The sequence below is a fragment of the Neopsephotus bourkii genome, unplaced genomic scaffold (assembly GCF_033783945.1).
Source record: "Neopsephotus bourkii isolate Nb327-2 ecotype Australia unplaced genomic scaffold, CSIRO-AGI_Nbou_v1 NB_942, whole genome shotgun sequence".
Lineage (NCBI taxonomy): Eukaryota > Metazoa > Chordata > Aves > Psittaciformes > Psittacidae > Neopsephotus > Neopsephotus bourkii.
The window spans coordinates 81576-104462 of record NW_026901436.1 but is presented as its reverse complement, the minus strand read 5'-3'; the positions used below and the strand labels follow the sequence as shown (position 1 = coordinate 104462).

Here is a 22887-nt window from a genome sequence, read left to right as displayed (position 1 = left end):
AGTACTTGGACTCACTCGCCAATCAGATAAAATTAGGTTTGAATTCTTTGATACTGACATCATTTTCCTAACTTACAAATTCACTCTCAGACACAGAAGTAACGAATGTTTGCATTGGCCCGCTGTGAATAGCAGCGATGTTTAGGAATTTTAATGTACAGTTTAGTGTTTTCATAATGTCACTGTGAATCAGTGCTTAATTTTAGCTGGAGACAGCTTTGTCCTTAAACTACTTCTTGTGTTTTCCTATTTTCTAATTCAATCTGAGTGTTAAAGTTGGCTCCTTTTAGATGATTTGCATAGAGTTTCAAAGCATAGGGTTTCCCAGGACATTACTAAGCAGCAACAGTGGCTGCGAAGCCAAGTGTATATTGCTGGGTCAACAAGATTGGCTTTTAACAATCAAACAGAAAACATAATTGAGAATAATGACTAGTATTTTGAGAAATGTTTTACTGTATGTGTTACTGTGCCAACGTCTACATGATCCTGATTATTATCTCTCATAAAAATAGCATATGAACTTGTGAAGTTTATGAAAATAAGAGCTGCTCTAAAACGTGCTGAAGACAGTGAGACTAGTTTAAAAATAGCTTTTCTTCTCTGATACTTGCTTCATACAGTATGATAAGGAGTTGTGTTGTGCCTTCAGCACTTAGATGAAAATTTTGTGTGCAGTTAACCGTGTAGTATACAGAAGTAGCATCTTAACTGGATTCATTTGGTATTGCTAGAGGTTGGTCAGAATCCAGAAACTAAGCACAGACAAAAATATGGGTTTGCTGAATTTGCTTGCTGAAGCGCAGTAAATCCAAAAAGCATATAAGCTCTATTAGCACTGCATTCCCATTGTGTATTTACCTATTTTCTGTGTTGCAATACAGAGTTTTATCACTGTCAATTTTCAGTCAGATTAACAGAGCATATTTGAATAAGTTTTGCTTGGCCAACATGAAAAAAGGAAAACCGTGCATGAAAATTGGTGGGAGCAACTCATTTTGAGTCTTCAGTTTTTCAGGTCTCTGGTTGGATTTTCCTTAAAGTCTTGTCTGTGTGGCTGCCTTACTGATGCCTACATCACTAGTGAGGGATCACCAAAGCTCTTGGGAGCACTGGGGGGAATGTTGCTGAAGCCAGTAGTGGCCAACAGTAGAAACACAGAAAGGTGAGAATGCCTCTGTGCATCTGTCAGGTGAAAAGAAACTGCTCTGTATATATGCTGACTGCCAAGGGTAAAACTTGAAGAATTAGGTTAGTTGGGCAGTTAGAGGGGAAAACAGTTACTTTCTTAAGCATTGTAATATAGGAATTGGCATCACAACAAAACTGTAACTCTGGTGGCTATTTTACTCTTCATTGATTAAAAGCCCCAACTGTGCTTTGATGAGGACTGTTTCTGTTTCACTGAGCCACACCATCTTTTCACTAGAAGTTATAATGGAAACAGCAATTGGATATAACCATATACAGTCTAACCTGGTAATATCAAGCCCTGCTTCTGTGAGACCACTTACATCTGCAGTCATATAGAACAGCCTGTTAGGGGATTATCCAGAACAGAGTGAGCTCAGGCTGAAGAAATCCCAAAGGGTACTTTTGTACTCAGAATCCCTCAGTCATAACCAAGTACGCAGCTTCTCTACTTTTCACATCATGTTATGCACAACCAGCCCATACAGAGTATCACTTCCACCATTTACAGTGAAGAAGGCCAAGAAAACAAGGCAGAGGAACTGAGGAGCTGAAATTGCGGTGTGTGGATGGATGGCAGAGCTTTTTCTTGTGGTTCATTGAATAAAATGTTTTAGAACTATAATGTGGTAGATTAAGCCACCATTACTAGAAAGGAACAGGGTCTGCAAGTAGATATTTTCCTTACAAAGTGGTCTACTGACTGAAAACCTGGAGCACCATCAGAGTTCAACTAATTGAGCCAGACAGCTTGTTAGACTGTCTTATAAAAGCTGGATGTCTGGCTAGATAGCTTTTTGGCACTTTGAAGAATGGAAAGGCAGATTTATGAACTGGACAAATGAGCATTACAGTCAGGAATTTTTCAAACAGTTTGGCTCTATCTGAGACCCTCTGACTTTCAAAAAGATGCTGCAGCTCCTAAATGCACCATTCAGCCTCAGATACTGTTGCTGATTTTAAGCACCTTCCTGTGCATTTCACCTAAAGAGGCAGGGGATAAGTTTAGACTCCATTTTATCCCCGTTTACCCAGTAACATGAAAGCTTGAAAACAACAAGAAGGTTCAGGAGGGGGATAGGTGTGCATGCACATAGAGGAGGAACAGGGTGATGTTAACATGTAGAAAGAGCTTCATGCACTTCTGGAAAGGTGGACCTCCATCTATATTCTCTTAGTATTGCTGAGACTTCAGAAACATTCAGCTTCCTCACAACATACATATGTTCACAGCGGGCATGCATCGCTATGATACACCCATAAATCTCTCGTGTTAGGCTCAGTTTGGACAGGGATTGCTGAATCCTTTCCATGGCTTATTCTCAGGAATTAAGCCCTAACTCACCGTGTGCTGAGCTACACTGTTGATTAGTCTCCATATCCTCACCACCAGCAAACAGCCAACAGCAGCACTGCCAAGGTTTCTGCACTTGTTTCTGTCTCTTCTGTGTTGAACGTCATTCCAGTTCAGATCCATCAAAATATCCAGCGCAGACACTGAAACACTGTGGGCAGAAGAATACACAAATCAGAACTTCTTGGAAAAACCCAGTCTCTGTAATTGTAAATAGCTGGTTTTCTTCATTGTATGCTATTTCCTGTATGCATTTTGCTCTTTCTGATTTCTGAGCTTTAGATCAGCTTCGAGTGGAATGGATGGATCCATGCCTGAAAATGACTGAAAAATCAGGTAGAAGCTGCACAGAGAGGAGCATGTTGTGTGTTTTGCAGCCTGTTAATCAGACAAAAAATACCATGACACCTACCAGGGTGCCAGACACCTGAGCTGCACAAACAGAAGGAAACAACTAAGAACAGGGAACACTTGCAACTCATTTTTTGATGCCGCTGCTCCCTCTCCTAACAAAACAAAATAGAAGATGAGAGTTAAACACTTTTTGTACATCACAATTAGGAGAAGTTTCTCATTTAAGCTAGGCCATTTCTGAGGCATGGTTGTTAAAAGCAAATCAAAGCAAATTGGAGGAAACCAAATCCCCTCCAGACCCAGGAGGAAGACGGTGTTTTGGCTTAGCATGTGCCCTTCTCACCCTTGGGAACCTGAGAACAAATCATGTTCACCACTTGCCTGCACTGTCACAGTACTGCTCGTTTTTGTCATCATTTGCTATCTGTGGCCACACGAGGCCATGTGCCCTAGAAATGAGCTGGAAGAGCATGTTGGTTTCAGAGCCAAAATCAGCACCCATCCTCATTTAGGAATTGAGAAGGGAGGAAGCACAGCGTTCCCAAAATCCCTCTATTCCTTGTTTCAGTCACTGCTGCTTCTTTTCTCCAGTTTTCAGGGTGCACACTGCTGGTTTGCTAATTTGTAGGTGATAGGTTTAAATGGTCAGTCTTTAGAAATCCTGTGCTAATAAATAGGTAAGAGTAGAAGAGGAAGCAAATGGATGGAGGAAGCTCAGATTGAGTTTTGGCAAATCCTCCACTTGATCTGCGTTGCAGTGTTGCCAGTGCTAGGTGTTCCAAACTCATATGTGATGAGGGTGGCTTAAAAATAATCAATTTGGAGTTCCTTTTTATTTGCCTTCTGGCTTAAAAAGAATCAATCTGAGGTTCCTTTTATTTGCCTTTGGTTTCCGAGCCTTCAGGGTATGCTCAGATAATGTTTTCTCAGAAACCACGTGTGCTAGAAGGCTGCTTTCTCTTTTCCAACTAGAAATTGCTATTTCTCAAGTCAAGCCCCAGCCCTATGCTAAGGCTTCAAGTACCAAACAGCATGAGATGTGCAATAACCCACTAGAGTCACAATCCTTCATCTTGTTCCCTTCATCTTTGGTTTTATTTTTCATAGGTAAGCATGGAATGACAGAAGTAAGAAAGTGAACAAATTAGTATGAATAAAGACATGAGAAGTTTTTAGTTAGGAATTAGGGTAGGAGGGGCAGCAACTTAATAGATGAAATAGAAAACAAAGGAAAACAAGGGTGGAAAGAGAGATGAAGTGGAAGGCTGGCAGTGTTCACAGACATAGAGAAAGAGAGAGAGCAAAGCAAAGCAAAGAGGAAACATCATCCTGCATATATGTACCCTTTCAGTACAGCAGCTGCTCTGAGGCTCTGGAAGCTATCAGCACCATAAATAGCTCTGTATCTGTAATTAATTATTTGAAGCTGTGCCAGTATTTAACCAAGGATTAGCCCTGCCTAAGCAAATGGTCAGCATGTGGACCTCTGGAGACTAGGTGTTCTCAAGCTTTGAAATGTTGCACACTCATGTTGTTCTGCTTATATGTGTCTTCTGGAGGGCCAAGTTAACTTGAAATGCAGAGATCTTTGAGGGTTGGGTTGGGGGAACACTCTTTAAGTTCTTAGGTCTGAAATGAAACCTGCAAGATTTGTTTCCTCTAGCAGGTATATATCTCTGCTGAGGGCTCTGTCTACTCTTCTATAGCTTGACTATACGTGGTGTCTGGCTTTCAGAAGGCTTGAAAGAGTAGTTCAGCAAAACACACTGAATTCTGGATATTTCTTCAAAGTTCTCATTTTTAGAATTTCTTCCAATTTTATCCCTCTGTATATTTTTTGCTGGTGTGTCTCTTGTAGCATTCCTATCCCTATCAGTTGATGTAGAATTGTCTTTTCATTCTTCTTTTATTAGACTTTTAGATGTTTTTCTCTCTACTCCCCAAATCCAAGTTGTCCTACTCAATGTACATTGAACTGCCTCCCATCTCCTTTTAAATCTGTCAGTGAATTTGCAAGAATTCTGGCTATAACATTCATCTACTCTTTCTTACAGCTTGTGAAATAGATGCATCATGTTTAGTTCCCTGTTTAGCCATTCTGTGCATCCTGTGTCCCCGTGGAACAAAGAGGCATCAGTAAGTTATGTACATAGGTCAGGAGGCTGGATTTACCTCTGCTATACTTAGTTGGTGAGTCATATTTAATCTAGGGTAAACATCAGGAATTTTTATCCCTCAGATTTCAAATGCAAAGCCCAAAATAAGAGGTTCCTTATACACTCCACCTGGATGGAAGGATTCTCACTGAGGGCTGAACAAGAAACCAGAGAAGTCTAAGGAGAACCATAGAAGCAGCAATATTGTGACTTGGATGGAAAGCCAAGAATGTTCTAGTGGTACAACCCTGACTAATAAAGAATGTTGAAACACTAAAACAATAAACCTCTCTCTATTACAATCAGAGGCACAGAATATTTGGACTCGCATTCATCTGCAAAGCTCCCATGCATCCACCTCTCCTTCCTGAAGACTGCTTGTCTTATTAGTAACTATATGCTCCACAAGAACAACAAAGAAACTGAAAGACACCACAAAAAACCAGTAAGATAAAGATAAAAGATGGATTGGTAAATACTCTATAATCATAGACTGAAACAGAATGAGCAGGTCTTATTTTAGGCACTATCCACTGGTCAGTAAATACATTGCTGATTTCAAGTAAGCTTTTAATAAAGTAGCTTGGTCAGCAGTGCCTCAGCTACTGAAATCAGATAATATTTATTGTACTATTAAATACTGGTTACAGTTACCTTCAAGAATGACTTTCCTATTCCATAATGTTTTTTCTTTCCAAATACTGAGCTTTAATTCTAGCCTCATTTCATGCTTTAGAGCATCTTTATCAGACATTTACTGAAACACATCACGTGCTCGTAAGATGCACAGAAAAAAGTTCTCCAAGTGGGAAGCTTTAGCTACAAACCTAATTGTGGAGGTATCAGCATATGATGAGGTCTGCAACGTTAGATCTGTGCCTGGAAATCACCTAGTGCCAGGTCCTGAGCTGCAAAAATGAAGGAGCAAGGAAAACACTTCTCTTTCGTTCTTTCCCTGCCTCTGTCTCATAGACCCGCACAAGCACACCCGTGTGTGCGTGTGCATGCACGCATGCACGTACTCACAAAAAGCTGCTGTTTGGATTCAGTTCTACCAGCCTCTTTGTGCAGTTACAAACTGCAGATGTTCCGAACTCCAGGGCACGGTTTGATTTCATTTGAAAATGAAATATATGACTTCTATATTCAAAATACAATGAGTAATCTCCTCAAGAGCAATATTCAACCCCTGGACTGGCCCAGGTATCCAGAGTTACTACAGATTTGCTTATAGAGCTAAAATGATCAGTTCTTTGAGGACACACAGTGTTGGTTTTCTTTTCCAAATGAGGGAGAATACTTCTTTTCTTTTTTTGAATAAATATTTTAATATAAAAATATCCTGGCTACTTCCCCTGCTAAGAGTGTGTGTTTTCATGTCAGCTTAAAATTAACATTAACAGCACACATGTATTTTTTAGCCAACAATAGCCCACTGCTATTTGTGTCATGGGCAATGAAACATGATGGTTGCAATGTCAGTAGGAGCCTTACATTTGTGGATACACCAATTACAAACTTCAACTCAAACCTGTTTGCAAGAGCTGACCAGTTCAAGGGGCTGACTCACAGACTGTTAAAACCAGTTACTGAGTTTGGTACACAAATTAGGTTGTTGCCCAACCCCAGTTGTCCCTATGGCTTGTAGGGCACACTTTAACAGCTCTTTCAGTGTTAATCAGCTCCTGACAACTGGACTTACTGTAAGGGTGGAACTTTAGATGTTGTGGATGGTTATCTGGCCAGTGATTATGGTTTGAATATTGTGTATCCACTTTCCCTGACAGAAACTGGAGCACTGCACTGAGAAGGAGAAGATGCAAGCTGGTGTTCCCAAAGTGTAACCTGGTCACTGTAAAACTGGTGGCAGGTAGGTCTGCTGTTGTAAGTTGCTTAGGTATTTGATCTTCTTTGAAACCATGTTCTCAGTATCATCATAGAGCCCAAGACAACTGCCCCCTGCTCATACCATCACCTGGCAGAGGACCCTGACATTGGCTTTGAGTCAACTGCACTTCTCTTGGCCCTGTGTCTGTCCAGCAAATCTGGCCCTACTTCTTCAACCTTCTTCCTGCTGGAAAAGCTGAGTGACCGCACAAGTCTCACAAACTAAAGAGTTGGAGAGAAGATGCAGAAGAGTTTGAGAAAAAACCTGATAAAACATCTTTCCTGAAAAGATGGGAAGCCACAGTGGGCAGGGGTGTGTGTGGGGGAACGACTGAGAAAACAGGAATTAGGCTGCCCCAGGCAAAGACCTGAAGAGCTTGATCTTTCTCTTCTATTCTCCTTCTCTCCAGGCATCAGTGCCCCAGGCTCCCTCAGTGGTTTGGTACCATCTGCATCCACATTAGCCTTTCCAATCTACTCTCTCTCATGCTAATTCCTCCAAGGATCTTTGAATAAAGTCCTAGTACATCACTCAGCAGCTTTCACAGTTGGACCTCTTTCACACCTCCCTCCAAGGTGTGCAGGTACTTGAGGAGAGTGGAACTGAGCATCTTGGAGCTAAGATGCCAAGCATGCCATTACTAAGGTCACTCTAACTTTTTAGTAAGACAATAGAGCATATGAGAAAGGTAAACGATGAAGAAGCTTTGAGGCTTTCTGGTCACAGATGCTCATTCATACTTGGGAAGGAAATACACTTCCACACTCCCTGTTTTCCCTTCCTCCAGTTAGCACACTTAGCTTTCACAGCTGGATCTCTTTCATCTCTCTCTGCAAGATATGCAGGTATTTGAGGAGAGTGGAACTGAGCATCTTAGCTCCCACATGCTGATTTTGGCATATCATGTCTGTTTACTGTGACAGCCTGCCGTAAAAACCTTTTGCTTCAGCAGAGCCCTGTGCTCTGTTTGGCCCAGCCTTTGTTCCACCTTGACCTTGAACTACAGGCACTGAGATAAAGGATTTGCTCTTGGTCACATCCCCAGCAGCTGAGAACCTGTGGAGTGGATCAAGTCACAGGTATAGCCACATAAGCATGCCATAAACTTGTTGACCCATTTGGTATTGTGAAATGCTGAGGTTTAGGTGGGCTGTATTTCAGAGGTCTGTGCACTAAGATGTCAAGCAAACTGAGTCAATATGTAGATTTTGGGCCGTTTAGCATCTGACCACTCAGCTTTTAAACACCAGCTGGGCTTTATCCAAAGCCATGGGTCTGTAACACAGCATCCAGTTGTGTCGCACACAGCACTAGAGGGCAGAGCTAACAGCTAATGAGAAATTCAGGGTGCCTTAGGGACCAGGGAACATACATTATTATGGAGTTAAACTTTTAGGAGGCTGAGACACAAAAGTCAAAATATGAGGTGACTAGTAAAATAAATGGCACATTAATTGCAATGCTGGAAGCATGACAAACACTACAGACATGGCTTTGTGTACTTCCCACAGTCCTGCTTGGGAGCATTTGCAGCTCTGAGAGATGCCACTTCAGGGTTTCTGCACACCTCCTTCTCCCGTATTCGCAAGGTTCTGTTTGCAAAAGGGAGAACTAGACCTGTGCCTTTGGAAAGCAAAGCTGAGCTGCTGGAGCTTATCAATTTGCTGGAGCCAAACTCTTCCTGCCATGGGTGCTCTGGCCCTGTAGTATTCCTGGGTCTCTGTGCAATGGGAATCATGGGTGTCTGGAGGGACTGAAGATGGGAGTGGATAGAGAAAGTCTTGGAATCTGTGATAAATGCTGGAGTTCAGCTGTTGCTTGCTGGCCCATGTTGGCTCTGTGTGTCCAGTGACGTATATCTCAGAGCATCACCTGCAGTATGGCACCACACTGATGCAGGTATGGGTGTTTGTGTGGACACTGCTTCAGAGGAGGCTCCTAGCATCAGTAAAATCTGTAGAAAGGGACTGTCTTTCCTCTGGCTGGTGCCAAGGGAGATGAGTCACAGCCTCAGCCTGAGGCAGACAGCACGTACCACCTAAGTAGATGTAGGTAACCTTGAATTTAACTGCTCTCTTGCATCTAACTGAAGACCATGGCTGGTGAAGGTTAGAGGGTGTGAGAAAAGGAGGGTGAAACTGGAACAGGAGTGGCTTGTCTGAAGGCTGAAGGTGGGAATTGAGGCAAGGTATTAGATTCTGTCCCTACCCAGACTTTTACAGGTGCCCACAGGGACCAAAGACAAACCCTATTGCAAAACTGGAGCACTTTTTTTACACTGCTACATAATTTTCACCCATTAAACTGCTGCAAGCTTGCAGGAAAAGAAGAAAGGAAAAGTTATTGCTTTCCCCTTGGTCAGATACCACCGATCAAAGCCAGGCAGGCATTTGGTTTACCTCTGTTGGTCAGGAAAAAGAAGGAAGTTAATTTTGTGCATCACTCATACTGTGGCTGCTGTTGCATGGCCAGCCACCTTCATGCTTATCTTGAGACTGCTCCGTCTTCAAGAAGTGAAGTGTGATTTTCACACTGATTTATATGATTTTACAATGATTTATATGAGTTGTGGCCTGTCCTATGACAACACCTGACACCTAATGTGATGTAAGAATCGCTCTTTCTCAGGGTCAGCAGCGCTGGGACACAGGTCCCTGTGTTAGACACACCACCCACAAAGTGGCGCATATGCCTTTTCCTTCATTTCCCCTGTCAGCTCCCTGAATTACTTCCAGGTAGTGCTGCACGTTTCTACCTTTTCCTTTAATTAGGTGCAAACACTCTGTATAAATAAAAGAGAACGTTCCCTGCAGTGAGTCGGCTGTTGCAGGCTGCCAGACACTGAAAAATGTTTGTCTCTTTTCCTGTTACTTAATAATTCCCTCTTTACAAACAAAGAAATCTTTCTCTCCCTCTTTTTTGCTTTCCCTTCTCCAGTTGGCTTTTGGGGGTTAGTAGCTTGGATACAGCTGCAGAATAAGTTTGGATCCAAGTGTACAGTAGGTGTACTATCCCTGAACACAATAGGTGTACAGTACTACCCAGGGTTCCTGCCTGCCTTTCAGTCACACAGTCTCCATACCCTTTAGGAGGTGTCAGTCATTGCAGTGCTTGTATGTAAATGCTGTATTGTCTGTTAGGTATTTCAGATTCCTTTACATGGTGCTTGGCAAGCCGAACCATAATTCTTTGTGTCCTGTTTCTAGCAGCAGTTCAAGTCACAGACTTCAGGAAAGCTGTCATCCCCCATAATAATGCCATGGCACTACAAAGGTATCTATAAAGAAACTTAGGTCGATTTACTAAGAGTATATCAGAATGGCATGTAAAGTTGGTTACAGTTATCTCCATCTATATGTGAAGGGAGTCTGAAGAGGTTGTGCAAAAGCATTAGCAAGCTGTAGAATCCAAATTCTCTCAGTTTACACCGTTCTCAACACTGTGTCTAGGGAGAGCCATCATCAGTTTGTCTGGCCTGTAGAGAGTCAACTGTTTCATGACATTTACGTGTATCAACAGCTATCTAAAAGCTTGGATATGATAACTCATACCTGGGTATGGATCACCACAATGGGTTTTGGAGGTATCCAGTAGAGCCATCATCTTGCACAGCCTCTGCAGCGGAGTGTATGGCACGTAGCTGTATGCCTCAGTTATTTCTGTGTTTATCTCTTTTCTACTTCTTTTGGAGACAGTACTTCAGAAGCTCCAGACTATATGATAAATTCTAATAATCACGCTGGTTACAGCAATTTAATCACCACCTTCATCACATATTAATGTAGATCTCTTTAAAAAAGAAAAAAAACAACTAAGATTTAGGATGCGAATTAAACCTAAAGCCTGTATTTCATTTAAATTAATTTCTGTAAGCTAAATTATGCAGACTGTCATCATATGAAGCTATTGCATTATGCAGAGAAACAAACGGCATTCATGCTTTAGTGACAGAGAGGTACCCTTTACTGAACAGAAGATGTATTTCTATTGTGCTTTATTCCGATATGAAAAGTGACCTTTCCTATGACTTTCCAGCATTCCTCAAAGACCAGATTCTTTGCCTGCTGCAGCACTTGAACAAATCTGCCAGCATATTCCCTGCTTTGCTTGAGATTGCAAATGTTTCTGAGAGTGTCTATTTGCTCAAGGCCTTAGGATCCTAAACCTATCTTGCAAAGGCTTAAGATCATGTGCTAGAATTTGCACAATTGGAGCCCTTGCATCTATAATGTTTATAGTACATGAATTTTTAATGGCAGAAAGTGAATATTCCTCAAAGTAGCTATGAAGAGACCAAATACAATAATCTCTATTGTAAATACACATGTTCCTATTTTCAAATGTGTCTTTGTTCACTTATATTTCCTTTAAGTGTTTTATTTAGTACTGAAAAATTCACTCTAATGTGAATGACATATTCCAGATGTAGAGGTATATAGATGGTCTTCAGGTACTAGATGCCCTATTATTGTGTGCTTCACAGCACTTGAGTGCTTTGTGTGTGTGCATTCCTATGTGTGTGTACATACTTTATGGCCCACTGCCTTCACATGTTTTACTCTCTGTGTAAAAGTTTGCATATAGTGAAGCACTGTTCTATAACATATCACTGTTGGCACATTCTCTCCTCCCAGGGAAGGCACAATCTCAGAGCTGTGTAAAGATGCACGTACAATCCATCTTTTGTAACGTGTCATAATGCATTGTACATCATACACTGAATAGTTTGACCAGTGTGCTACTGTTGTGCTGTGAATGCCAGAGGTTCTGAGCAAAAGCTTGTATCTGTTCCTAACCATCTTAACTTCCAGATCTCATTTTGAGCTTTTGGTTCCAAGAAGCCCAAACCTTAAAGGCAGGATTTTTGACTGATTAATCTTGATTTCAAGAAAAAACAATGTGTGCATCATTTCCATACAAAACCTAACCAGCTTTATGTAAACCTTCCAAAACGCATTAGGAGCAGGGATTTTTTATTAGATCAGAAGGACAACTGTGTGGCAGTGAGGTACTTACCTTCCAGAGGTTAATAACTGTTAAGTGTCCTTACCTTACAGACTTACTCTATGGTGGAGATGGGATGACAAGAAGGAGCCAGATTATTCCACGAACTGTTCATGCCTTCAACAAGGAAACGATCCTGTGGCCTGTTGGAATTCTTTAAAATCAGTAAGATGCTCTGCTCAAGAATACAAGCTGAGATTTTCCAAGACAGGAGCCAGAGTGGCAACATGCCTTTCACATATATCAACACAAGGAAATGATCCAATTATAGCAAAACTAATCCAACAGACCTTTGGAATTTTAGGTGGAAGTCAGGAAGATGCTGTCCTTTCCTCCAGCTGCTTTGTCCAAGCTCATGAGGACAGCGAGGGGCCAACAAAGTCATCAGCCCTATGACAAGTGTCAAGGAAACCTGGAGCTATTGCTGTGGTCACATCAAATCTCTGTTAATGTCTGTGTGTCTTGTGGTAATTACTCAGTTTCACAGCATCTCTTTGCTGTCTCTCTAAGTGTGCAGATTCATAATCTTCTCTCATCATTTTGTGACCATGGCTTGTTAAAATAGGGGTGGAATTATTGGTATATTGGGGGTTAAAACTGTGGTTTACACCATTAGATATTCCACCAGTGAAAGAAACACAGATTAAAAGAATGCTACCATTTTCCCTTGCCTTTTCTGTCATGTTGCATGTTAATTTCTGTTGTACAGAGCATACAGTTTCCCTTGGAATGAAATGCGCTTACATGGTTACATCAACTGTCTCACATTAAGGATGGAGTCAGTAAGGAACTGCCCATCCTTCTAATTCGGGAGGTGTTCCTTACCAATCAGGCTGGCAAGGCAGTGTAAAGAAACCTGCTCCATCCCTGTTCTCTGGCAAAACAGAAAACTCAAAGCTACCACTCTGAAAGCTCTCAGCACGTACAGTGGGCATAAAGACAGGGGAGGAAGCTGTGATCCTTTGAAAGCCGACAGGATCAGAGCATTATCTGCCCAAATTAGTCAAACAAGTATTTCTAAAGCTTCTAGTACTGTGGTGTTACTTGCTTCTTTCAGCATCAGATACAGAAGTTCCTGAGCTTCAGTCAGGCTGAAACCAACACTGGGCAGGTCCATTCTTATCAGAAGATGCCTGCAGCTGCCTACCAGCACCTTGTCATGTGCAGTGAGGAGGGTCAGCTCCTCACTCCTGTTCTGGTGGCTCAGGATTTCGAGCAGATTTAGCATTTTTATTCCTTTTTTTTTCTTTTTATCCCCAGCTTCAAATTTCGAAGGGAAAAAATGTTAAGAAGCTGAAATAAAAGCAGAATCGGATGGGAACATGCAAACAGCATTGCTGGGTCCTGCTCCGTTCCAACAGCAACACAAAACTATTCCGTTTATTTATTCAGCGAAATAAACCCTGGCATCACTACCGGGATGTTTCCTCTTATTCTGGGGGTTTGTTTTGAGTTGCGTTGGGACAAATATAGGATGAATGAGAACAAGGGACAGATGTCAGTGCTGTTAAGTGCTAGTGGGAGTTGGAAACTCCTTTCATCAGCTGCTTTCAGAGCGTTCAGATTTGACCAGCACCATTCAGCTTGTCCAGGAGTGTTGACAGAGACGAGCTGACAGACTCCCATTTCAACCTCCAGCTCCTTATACCCATCCTGAACCTGGGATCTGAAACAGCAGGATTATCCCATCCCAATCCTGATCTTCAGGGAGGCTCAGATACCATGGTCCCATGCCATTTGTCCCCTTTACCTGAAGACTCTCACCGCAGGAGCCCTGACCTACAGCCCTCAGCAGCAGCACTGCCTGATTCATGTTGTAGAGAGAAAACACTCCCCACATCTGAACCCATCCCTCCAGAGACGCACAGCTAAACCCACAAACTCACCATGTACCAGCATCAGCTACCTAGTTGCCCTTCTCTCAGCCAGAGGTTTCCTGTCCTTCCCCCCCAGCCCCTCTTCACTCCCTCCTGCCTTTTACATTGCTCACACCGTGCTCCATTAGGTATTCACTAACAGGGCGATGTGACTTTTCACACCAGCTCTCTGCATGCACTGCCCTGCAGACTAGGCTGGATAAAGCCTCTCCCCAAACCCTGCTGTCTGGACCTGCCCCCCCCCCCCAACCTTCCCCTCCCCTTCACATCAGCCAAGCCAAGGATTCCTCTCTCCCTCCCTCTTTCTTTTTCCACCCCTCCCGCCTTCAGCGCACACCCAAGATGCAGGCTCCTGCCGAGGGAAAGTGCTCCTTGGAATCATCACCGCAGACCCCGCTGCGAAAGTGCAGAGGAGGAGAGAGGAAAAGCTTTGGCAGCCAACCTCCTGCGGCTGAGGGCTCCGCAAGCAGGGCAATGGCTTCAGGCTCTCAGAGCTTCTCTCTCACCTTTCTCCAGGGCGTGGGATCTGCCTTCTTCATCCTTCAGATCATCTCTGTTCAGGCTGATGGTGAGTTCCCCATTCAGTGCGGGCTGGGGTTGCTGTGGCTGGAATGAGAGCTGTCTGTTGAAACGTGTTATTGCATAGAAAAAAACCCCAAACCAACAAACCCAAACTTCTTTTTTTTTTTTTTCATAAGAAACTTAAATACACGCCCAAGTTTGGGTTAGGAAATGTCTGATTCAGAGCATTTCAAGACTCTGCAAATACCCTGGGGTTAAGCAGAGAAAGGAAATAAGATCCCAGAAGGATAAGATTATTTTATTACAACAAAACGACAGGAGAGTGAACTTTTCCAGAGGAAATAAGAATAATGGGGCAAAGCCAGAACACAAATTAGAAGACTCAGCTATGTTTTAGGAGAGCTCTCTTTATAATTAAAAGTATGTTTTCCCCAAAGCACTTCCCTATCTGCCCGCTTCAGATGCCCCCCAACATCGATTTATACAGGCAGGTACTTGAGGAGGGAAGACAAAAAGTGAAGGGCTTTTGTAGCCTTTTGTGCTCAGTACCACGCACGCTGAAGGTGACTGCTCACCTTTCTGCACATGAGTTTCATCTGCACTCCACTGCCGAGGGATGCGATCAGGACATGGATGTGGTTGAAGCACCAGCTACCGGTTACTCTGAAACGGGACCTTAGCCTTGACAATAATCCTGAATAGCTGCAAGTTTCCAGTAGCCTTTTAATCATTGAGGCTGTAGTAATGATGACCAACTTGCCTCAGCAAAAACACAGCTTCTCTTTGAGACAACTGTGTTTTTCCCTGGGAGAGCAATGCTGAATGGCCACTTCTTCTCCACTCTCACAGCTGCGATAGATTTATGCCTGGTCTCAGGGTGTTTTTACTTCAACGCACTAATCCTTTACCGTCTGTGCCTGCTGCATTAGTCCAGAGATCTTAAACATTATGGGGCAATGTAATGCCCTCTTTTTTTCCTCTTTAACCTAAATTTATGTCAGCTGATGAGAAAGTATGGCAAAGGAAAGGGGGAAAGTGAATCTCGCCTGTATGTTGCTACCACCTTGCTTAAAATACCCATTATAAAACAGAACCCTGTCTTGTAAATGTGGAGAAAATTGCTTTTCATTAAGAATAAAGCGAAATGAATGGGTCAGGCAACTGTCCTGTGTTGCAGGAGGCAAAACTATGACTCTGCTCTTAGGAAATCCTCCTTCCCTAGCAAAATGCCTCTGAAATGAACTAAAAAGCAATGCATACCCATGAAGGAGTGCTCTCCACTGAACACAGGTAGGGACAGGACAGGAATAAGTAATTTCTCTTGCTAATAATGTTACATCTGAAGAATTCCCTTACCTTTTCAAGAGCACAGACCAATCTGTATTGCTTCTATAGGATTAATGGTATATTCTTGGCTCCTAAACAGCCATCCCCTAAAAGAGAAAGGGAAAAAGTATGTTGGAGATTGCCTTATGTCGGAGTTCATGACAGTTTTTAGTTGTCATTCAACAGTTTGTTCATATTGAATGGTTCAGGGATTATAAGCAAGGGTTAGAATCTCTGAAGTATATTACAGTTGTAGATCCTCACTATAATAGTGTGTTTTCCATTTTCATTTAAGTATCAATGTGAAAAATGTGCAAGTCCTCATTAACGTGCTCTTCAGTGTGTTTTCCTAAGATTAATATTCCAGCAGACAGCTGTAACACTGTCCTATAAACTACCTGGCTTATTACACATTGATACAGAAGAGAACATTATGTGAACTTCAAAATTTCCCACTATGTGTACTTTACATGTTTAAGATCTGAGAGTATGAAACAGGGCTAATGTGTTCTTTTAGAACAGATTCTGACCTGATCCAGACAGGAAACCACCTTCTCCTTTGCTCAAGTTGTAGGTGAAAAGACAATTGTGCTACTCTGATACATACAAATCTTAAGTGCCAAAGGACCATCCTGGGTGACACATGTATGTGTGTATTTGTTAGTTTTAACTGAAATTAAGTGGCTTTTTTGCAATGTGCTGAAGGGGTTTTGAATTCACCTCATAAAAACCCTGTGAAATTCAGACTGGCCCCTGTTAGAGGCAAACCTCTGAAGCTGATTGCAGCGTATATCCCTAAGGAAGACTTAGCTTTATTATCATCTCACACACAAATAATGACAGAGAGCAGGCAATTAAACTGCAGACCATCAAGGTCCAGTGAAGATGTAAAGCCTCAAAGCTTAATTGATCTCTTTTGCCTAGTATTTGCCACATACTAATGCACATACTGCTGTAGTGCACACAGACTCCAGAAAGATCAACGTAAGTAAAGACCAACCAAGGTAAACACCGAAATAAAAGGTGGCTTTGTTTCATTTTTCAGGTTTTTTACCATTGAAATGTGCTTGCTTATAGCTATTTAGGTTGGGGTCAGATGGACAGAAGGCTTCTCAAGGGCTTGTTCTTGCTCTGACATACCATGGGGTGCCATTAGTGTTAGTGCAGTTACTGGAGGATAATACAGGTTATCGTGATGGGTCTCAATTACACCCATGCAAATGCAGGCTTTTTAAATCCTTTGCATTTGCACTGGAATAGGAGAACAAGGATGCAGCTTCTTGTGTCCTACAGAAGAATCATCTGCTTCCTTCTTGCACTTTTGACTCACTCTTTTGTCTTTTCACAGCTGCTAATAAAATACCCATAAGTGTGAACCACATGCTTCTGCAGAGTACTTGCTCTGAGACTTAGCATGTCAGGAGAGAATGATAGCCCTTTATCTGCCTTATTAAGACACTCTTGATTTGAATAAATGTGCTAATTGCAAACTTCACTCGTTGTTCCAAAGTGCAGTTGGTCGGTTGCCTGAATTTGGGCTCTATGGTAGATGTACAGATCAAGGGAGTCAACTGGTAGTGACCATATAGAGTGACTGCAGAGGTTGCAAACGGAAGGCTCCTGAATGCAGAAAGCTAGGCACAATTAGGTGAGGATCTGAGGTACATACTTCTGAGCTAGAACCAAACATGTCTGATGTCAAAGATAAGCAAAAAATCCTACTATACTCTTTCCTTTAGCTTGCTTTGCACCTTTTCTGGTAAGGAAGAAGAAAAAAGTGTACTTCTCCTGTCTGGACACTTGCATTTGAGCAGCAGGTGTGTAAGGACTGGAGGCTCCCACCTGCAAATAGCATGTATTCTTTTATGATGCAAAACCAAACATGTAAGCAATCCCAACTACCTGATCCTAAAGCATGAAGTAAAACTAAAGTTTAAGGTCAACCTGCATTTAGCTGAGGAGGAGCTAAAAGGTCACCTCCCAGTTTTGCTGTTTTCCTGATGATATTTTCAGTACTTTGAATCAAATATGACACCATTACTTTAGTCTCTCACAGCAATAAACTCCACATTCATGAATGAGCAGCAGAACTGGTAATTATCCGAATCCCTGCTTGTAATTGTACAGATTTACTGGAAATTACTATTACAATCAAGGCTTTTGATACACACAGCCATTGAAATGAAGATTATATTGCTCTTGAAGCACAGGAGTGAGCTGCCCTTCCTCTGCTCTCTTTTTCCTCAACTGGAAGTTTTTAACATTTAAGTAAAAATAAATTAGGCTCCTCATTTGCCCATCTTTCACCACATTTATTATCTATCAGTTCAGATAGAACTGATCAGGTTCTGTACTTTGATCTAGTATCATGTCATGAGACCAGCACAATGGCCGTGCCTTTTAAAGTGCTTTCATTCTCTATTACTTGTGGAGACATTTCTATGTCAAAGTGTATTTGGCTATGCAGTTTTCTGTCTCTTCAAGCATGATGCAAATCCTGACAAAGACATGAAGAACTTTGAACTCATTTCAGTGAGCTTTGAACAGTGCCTGGATGCTGCAGGAGAATTTCTTGTTGTATCTGTTACTGTAGTAGAATAAATCAGCCAAATTCTGTTGTCTTGGTAACAGAGAAAATTCTGCTAATTCCACTAAGACTCCTGAAAGTATGAACAAACAGGGCTTGCACTGCTTTCATTCTTGACGAGTCCCTTTTTTGCGTTTCCATGTATCTGATAGTGGAAAGCTCTTTGGTCTCAAAAGGTCCAGTTGTTAGAAGCTGAGTTTTGCAGGATTTGAAACTGGAAGTAAGGCGGAGTGAAAGTCATGAACCATTGGAACAGTTGCTACAAAGCATGCTGTAAATTCTCCGCTACTTGGAGTCATTGAATCATGACTGGATGCCTTTTGAAAAGACACGCTCTAGTTCAACTGTGAGGTTTTGGACTCAGTGGTGGAATTACTGGGGGAAATCTACAGCCTGGTTATGCAGGAATTAAACAAGGTGATAAAAGCCCTGAGGTCTGTGCTTCTATGTTTTCAATCAGAATAAACTGGGGTTAAGCAAAAGCTGTGTTCACCTAGGACGTTATTACAAAGTTTTAGTGCCAAACAATAATAGAAGTATTTAAAATATATATTTATAAAAATAGAATAAATATCTTGTAATAATAGTGATCAGGTGGTGGTAGAGGCCAGAGATATAATACAGGCTACTTATTAAAGAAAGACTCATTTCAAGCGTGCATTTCTCTTCAGAGCTATGAATCCAGCTGTTAATTAACAGCTGGAAGAACTGTGTTTCACCATTTATGTCTTACCATGGAAGTTAAAACTTTTCTACTGTTTTCAAAGGGAAACCTGAAGAAACTTACTATAACCAAGACACTTTTCATTCTGAACCTGCTGAGCTCAAGATGTCTCTCTTTGCATGGATTTTTAGCTTGATCTTGAAACCAAAGGGACTGGCTTTATTTAAGAAGGCTTCAGAAAAGTGCATTTTGGGAACAAATTTCCACAGCACCTGCCCCATCCTCACATTATGGGAAACATGTTATGGGATAAAAAGGAAGGGAGAGAGTTGGAAGTGAGCTCAAACATGGTGGCTTTTTAAAGGTACCACAACCAAAGGCATACTATGTTCTTCACACAAATAAGTACAAAGACATGATCCTTCCTCCTGTGCCTTACAGAAATATGGAACAGTCTCCTATTTAAAACTGCATATTTAAAACAGAATGACAATACATTTCTTGATGCTATCTCACAGTGAAAACTGATTTCAACTACTCCACACTGCCATAATGTGCTAGAGAGAAAGGGCATAATGTGCTGGAAAGAGCTAGTACCCAAAATGACTGTGATATCAAGTATGTGATATATTTTTAAACCCTTTCATTAGAACTAGCAGTAATAAAAATTACACAAATATTTAACAAAGATCCTTAGATCTCCAGATTGAAAATGACAGCACTTTTGTGATAGGAAGTGAGAAAAATTCAGTACATTAATACCTCAAGCATGTTAGCCATGCCACTGTACGATGCAGATTCAGTTCCAGTGTTACAGTCCTATTTATTTAAGGGGATTTCCTAGTTTGATGTACTTATATGTTCTTCCTTTTACTGTGCTAGCATGTCTCCTTTATTTTCTCCCTGTAAATGCCGCTCTGTAATGTGACACAGCTCAGGATACAGGGATCCAGCTATTCCGCTGGTCAAGTGTCCAGTAAGTGAACTGATTCTAAGTAAGAAACGAGGCAACACCGGATGACACAGCTTAAAACTGGGCAGATAGCCACTGAGCATCTAAAGCTTTGAAGAAGATTCTCAGGTTGCTCTGGTAAGCAGGTCAGCCTTCATCATCCGCTTCTGGCTAACCAGAATTTCCTATAAAGCAGTCCACTGTAATTTTCCCAGTCCTTCCTAGTCCTTCCTAGCTTACCCTAAAACCCATATGTCTACATAATGTGGACATCCCAGATATCGTTTTGAAGGACAAAACTCTGTTTTGAATCAGTATCTTTGTCGTTTCTAGTAGAAAAGTAATTTATCTTAAGTGCTGGCAAACACAGAACAGTAGTTAAGGAATCTCAATCTCACTCCTGGCTAGCTAAAATCTCCTAAAAATGTAATTGTTATTTACTAGTACAAACACTAAACGATTACCTTAATTTCTTCTATCTAGATGGAACTCAATCATTAAGGATTTTCCTTTTTTTACAGCCTTCTCTCTGAAATACTGATAGGTGGAAAATCAGGGTTACTGCCATGTCAAGGTAACATTTATGATCAAAGTCAGATGCTACACAAACTTGCCCTGTATCTTTTTGATGATGCATCTCAATCCTGACAGTCAAATGGTGAAATGTGGAACGTGTGGACAAGTTTTTATATGACAAAGCCTCAGTAAAGGATTACCCTGCATCCCTGCTTACCTTCACAAACAGAAGTTGTTCCATAACTTAAGAATGGTTGTTTAAAAGCATCATATTTCTGCTTGTATTATCTTTCTGCCTACACCATGAGTACTTTACTCCATCTATTCATTGATTTGGAAACAGCAGCCTTTGTTAGTTGCACATGCATTATTTAGGACATTTTGCAAAGAATCCTGCTATTTTGGTACTCGGGACTTTAGAGGCTTGCTTTTTTCTAACTGCTCTATGTAAACTCTCCTGTCCTACTTACAGTTTGTGGTTTTATTTATCGTTGAGAATCAAGAGACAATGTAGTCCTGTGGTCAGGGCACCCATCTGTGCTTCTGGGTTGCAATTCCTTGTTCAGCTACTGTTAACTCCCTGAGAAATTCACTCTGGATTTCTGTTCCTTCTCATCACTGCTTGAATGCTTATTTAAATTGCTATCTGTCCAAGCCAGGACAACTTCCTACAGTATGGCACGGAATTCCCACTGAAGTAGGAATCTTCAGGACCAATCTGTGTTAAGCAGATAATGTAAATGCAAATGACATGTTAACTTAAAAGAACTTCACAGTAAGGACTGTGATCGTTCAAGTGGGTTAAACTGTGCACAGGTGGGAGCAGAAAGCTGTCAGGGACAGAGCTGTGTCAGTTCCCTGTATTTAGGATTCGATTCAGATTTATTAATTTGTTGTAATAATATGTGGTAGGAGTGACACTTGGTACAGAATCAAGCTGAATCAGTCTGAGGGATTCATGATACTGGTCAATATATCCTATGAGTGTAAAGTTAGCTACATAGTTAACACTTGCTATGTGCTGGAAGCTATGCATTCATATACCCACTACCACTAATCTACTTTTGAAACAAGACATAAGTGTTTCCAGGCATTTACTGACAGAACAGTGTTTAAAAGTTGTCTTCCTGCACCTGCAAGCAGCCTCAATCTGTACCTTTGCAATTTGGAAGGTATTCTGAGGGATGCTATCTTCAGAAAGAAGATACAGCCATTTAAGCATCAGCACTGTAAACTTGATGTATTTCCTTTTCTGAAGACATCTAGCTAATGTGTTTATTCCACAACCCAATAACTTCTCAAGCTTCATTGCCAAAACCCCAACTGCCCTGTTCCCGTTTGCCAAAACCTCCGACTTTCACCCTTACAGCTTTCAGTGTTAAAGTAAAATAAACTGAACTAAAAATACAAGTAACACAAGAAAGAGTTTTGGTACGTATGTTCTCCTCCTCATTCAAAAAAGACTTCCATTAAGAAAAAAAAGAAAATCTGTCTTTCCAGAAAGATATGAAAACAAAGGGTCTTTGCGGTGTCATTTAGGCACAAGTTGCCATAGAATTACATCATTTAGATTTTAGAGAATAGGTATCAATCTGTTTCTGACATGGAAGCCTGCATTGCAATACTGCCTTTTAGATTTGTACTTAATTCATAGATGTAGTTGTTAGAAATGTAACTGTAAAATGCTTAGTAATGAATTCCAGGGTTATAGCCTAAAGGAGAGGTTCTGGTTTTGACTATAAGTGTGCATATGAGGTAGTGCCATGCTTTCTCTCTCCAGATCTTGAGCACAGACCTATAGAGGCAAGACTAATTTCTCACATGAGATAGGAATGTATAGGGGCTTAGCGATAGTTGCTCTCCTGTTGAACAAAACCAAGAGAAAAGTTAAGACAAAGGTACTTACACAGTCTTGATAAAATCATTCATTCCAAGAAGTAGGATGCTCATTAAAATGAACTCAGTAAAAAGCCAAAAAGCTTCATTTGGTAATAATCTGCAATACTTCTGTTGAATATGAGATGGGTACAATGCCATGACATGTCCTTTCTTGGTGCTGCAGGGAAAGTGTTTGCACTTGAGTCCAAGAACAACTCTCAGGGTCTGGATTTAGCTGAAGCCAAGAAAGCTTGCGTTGACCTGAATGCTCGCTTAGCAACTGCAGAAGAACTGAAAAGGGCTGTTCTGGACTGTTCTTTCGCTGGCTGCTCCACGGGATGGCTCGACGGTGGCTCTGCTGGGTAAGGACAACAGCCTAACCCCTCCTGAGCCCTCCTTCACTAAGAACATTGAACACTGACTGTTCAAGCACCATGCCATAGAGCTAAATAAGCCACTCTCTCCCCAGAATCCATTTTGTACAGCTAATATTGCAGGGACACAAATATGTATCAGTCTCTCACACGTTTCCCACATCTAAAGCAATTTTCTCATTCTCTTTCTGTCTGAATTATGTTGTTGTGGTTCCTTTTCACCTGGCCTGCAGTGGGGTGCTGA

At 41.5% G+C, this 22887-nt stretch overlaps 1 protein-coding gene and 1 long non-coding RNA gene across 2 annotated transcripts in view; one reads left to right on the top strand and one right to left on the bottom strand.

The window, feature by feature from the left end:
- Positions 1-684: 684 nt before the first annotated feature.
- On the bottom strand, positions 685-11899 carry LOC133214970 (uncharacterized). The gene is made up of 3 exons (XR_009726289.1): positions 10495-11899; positions 2537-2696; positions 685-1185 (listed from the first exon to the last, which is right to left on the bottom strand). It is a non-coding gene; the product is annotated as an uncharacterized LOC133214970 (long non-coding RNA).
- A 2252-nt stretch (positions 11900-14151) lies between these two features.
- SUSD5 (sushi domain containing 5) overlaps positions 14152-22887 on the top strand; it is a 36586-nt gene continuing 27850 nt past the window's right edge. Inside the window, exons 1-2 of the mRNA XM_061358435.1 lie at positions 14152-14392; positions 22454-22631. Of these exons, the coding sequence (XP_061214419.1) occupies positions 14167-14392; positions 22454-22631 (404 nt within the window). The 5' untranslated portion in view covers positions 14152-14166. The remainder of the gene's footprint in view (positions 14393-22453; positions 22632-22887) is intronic.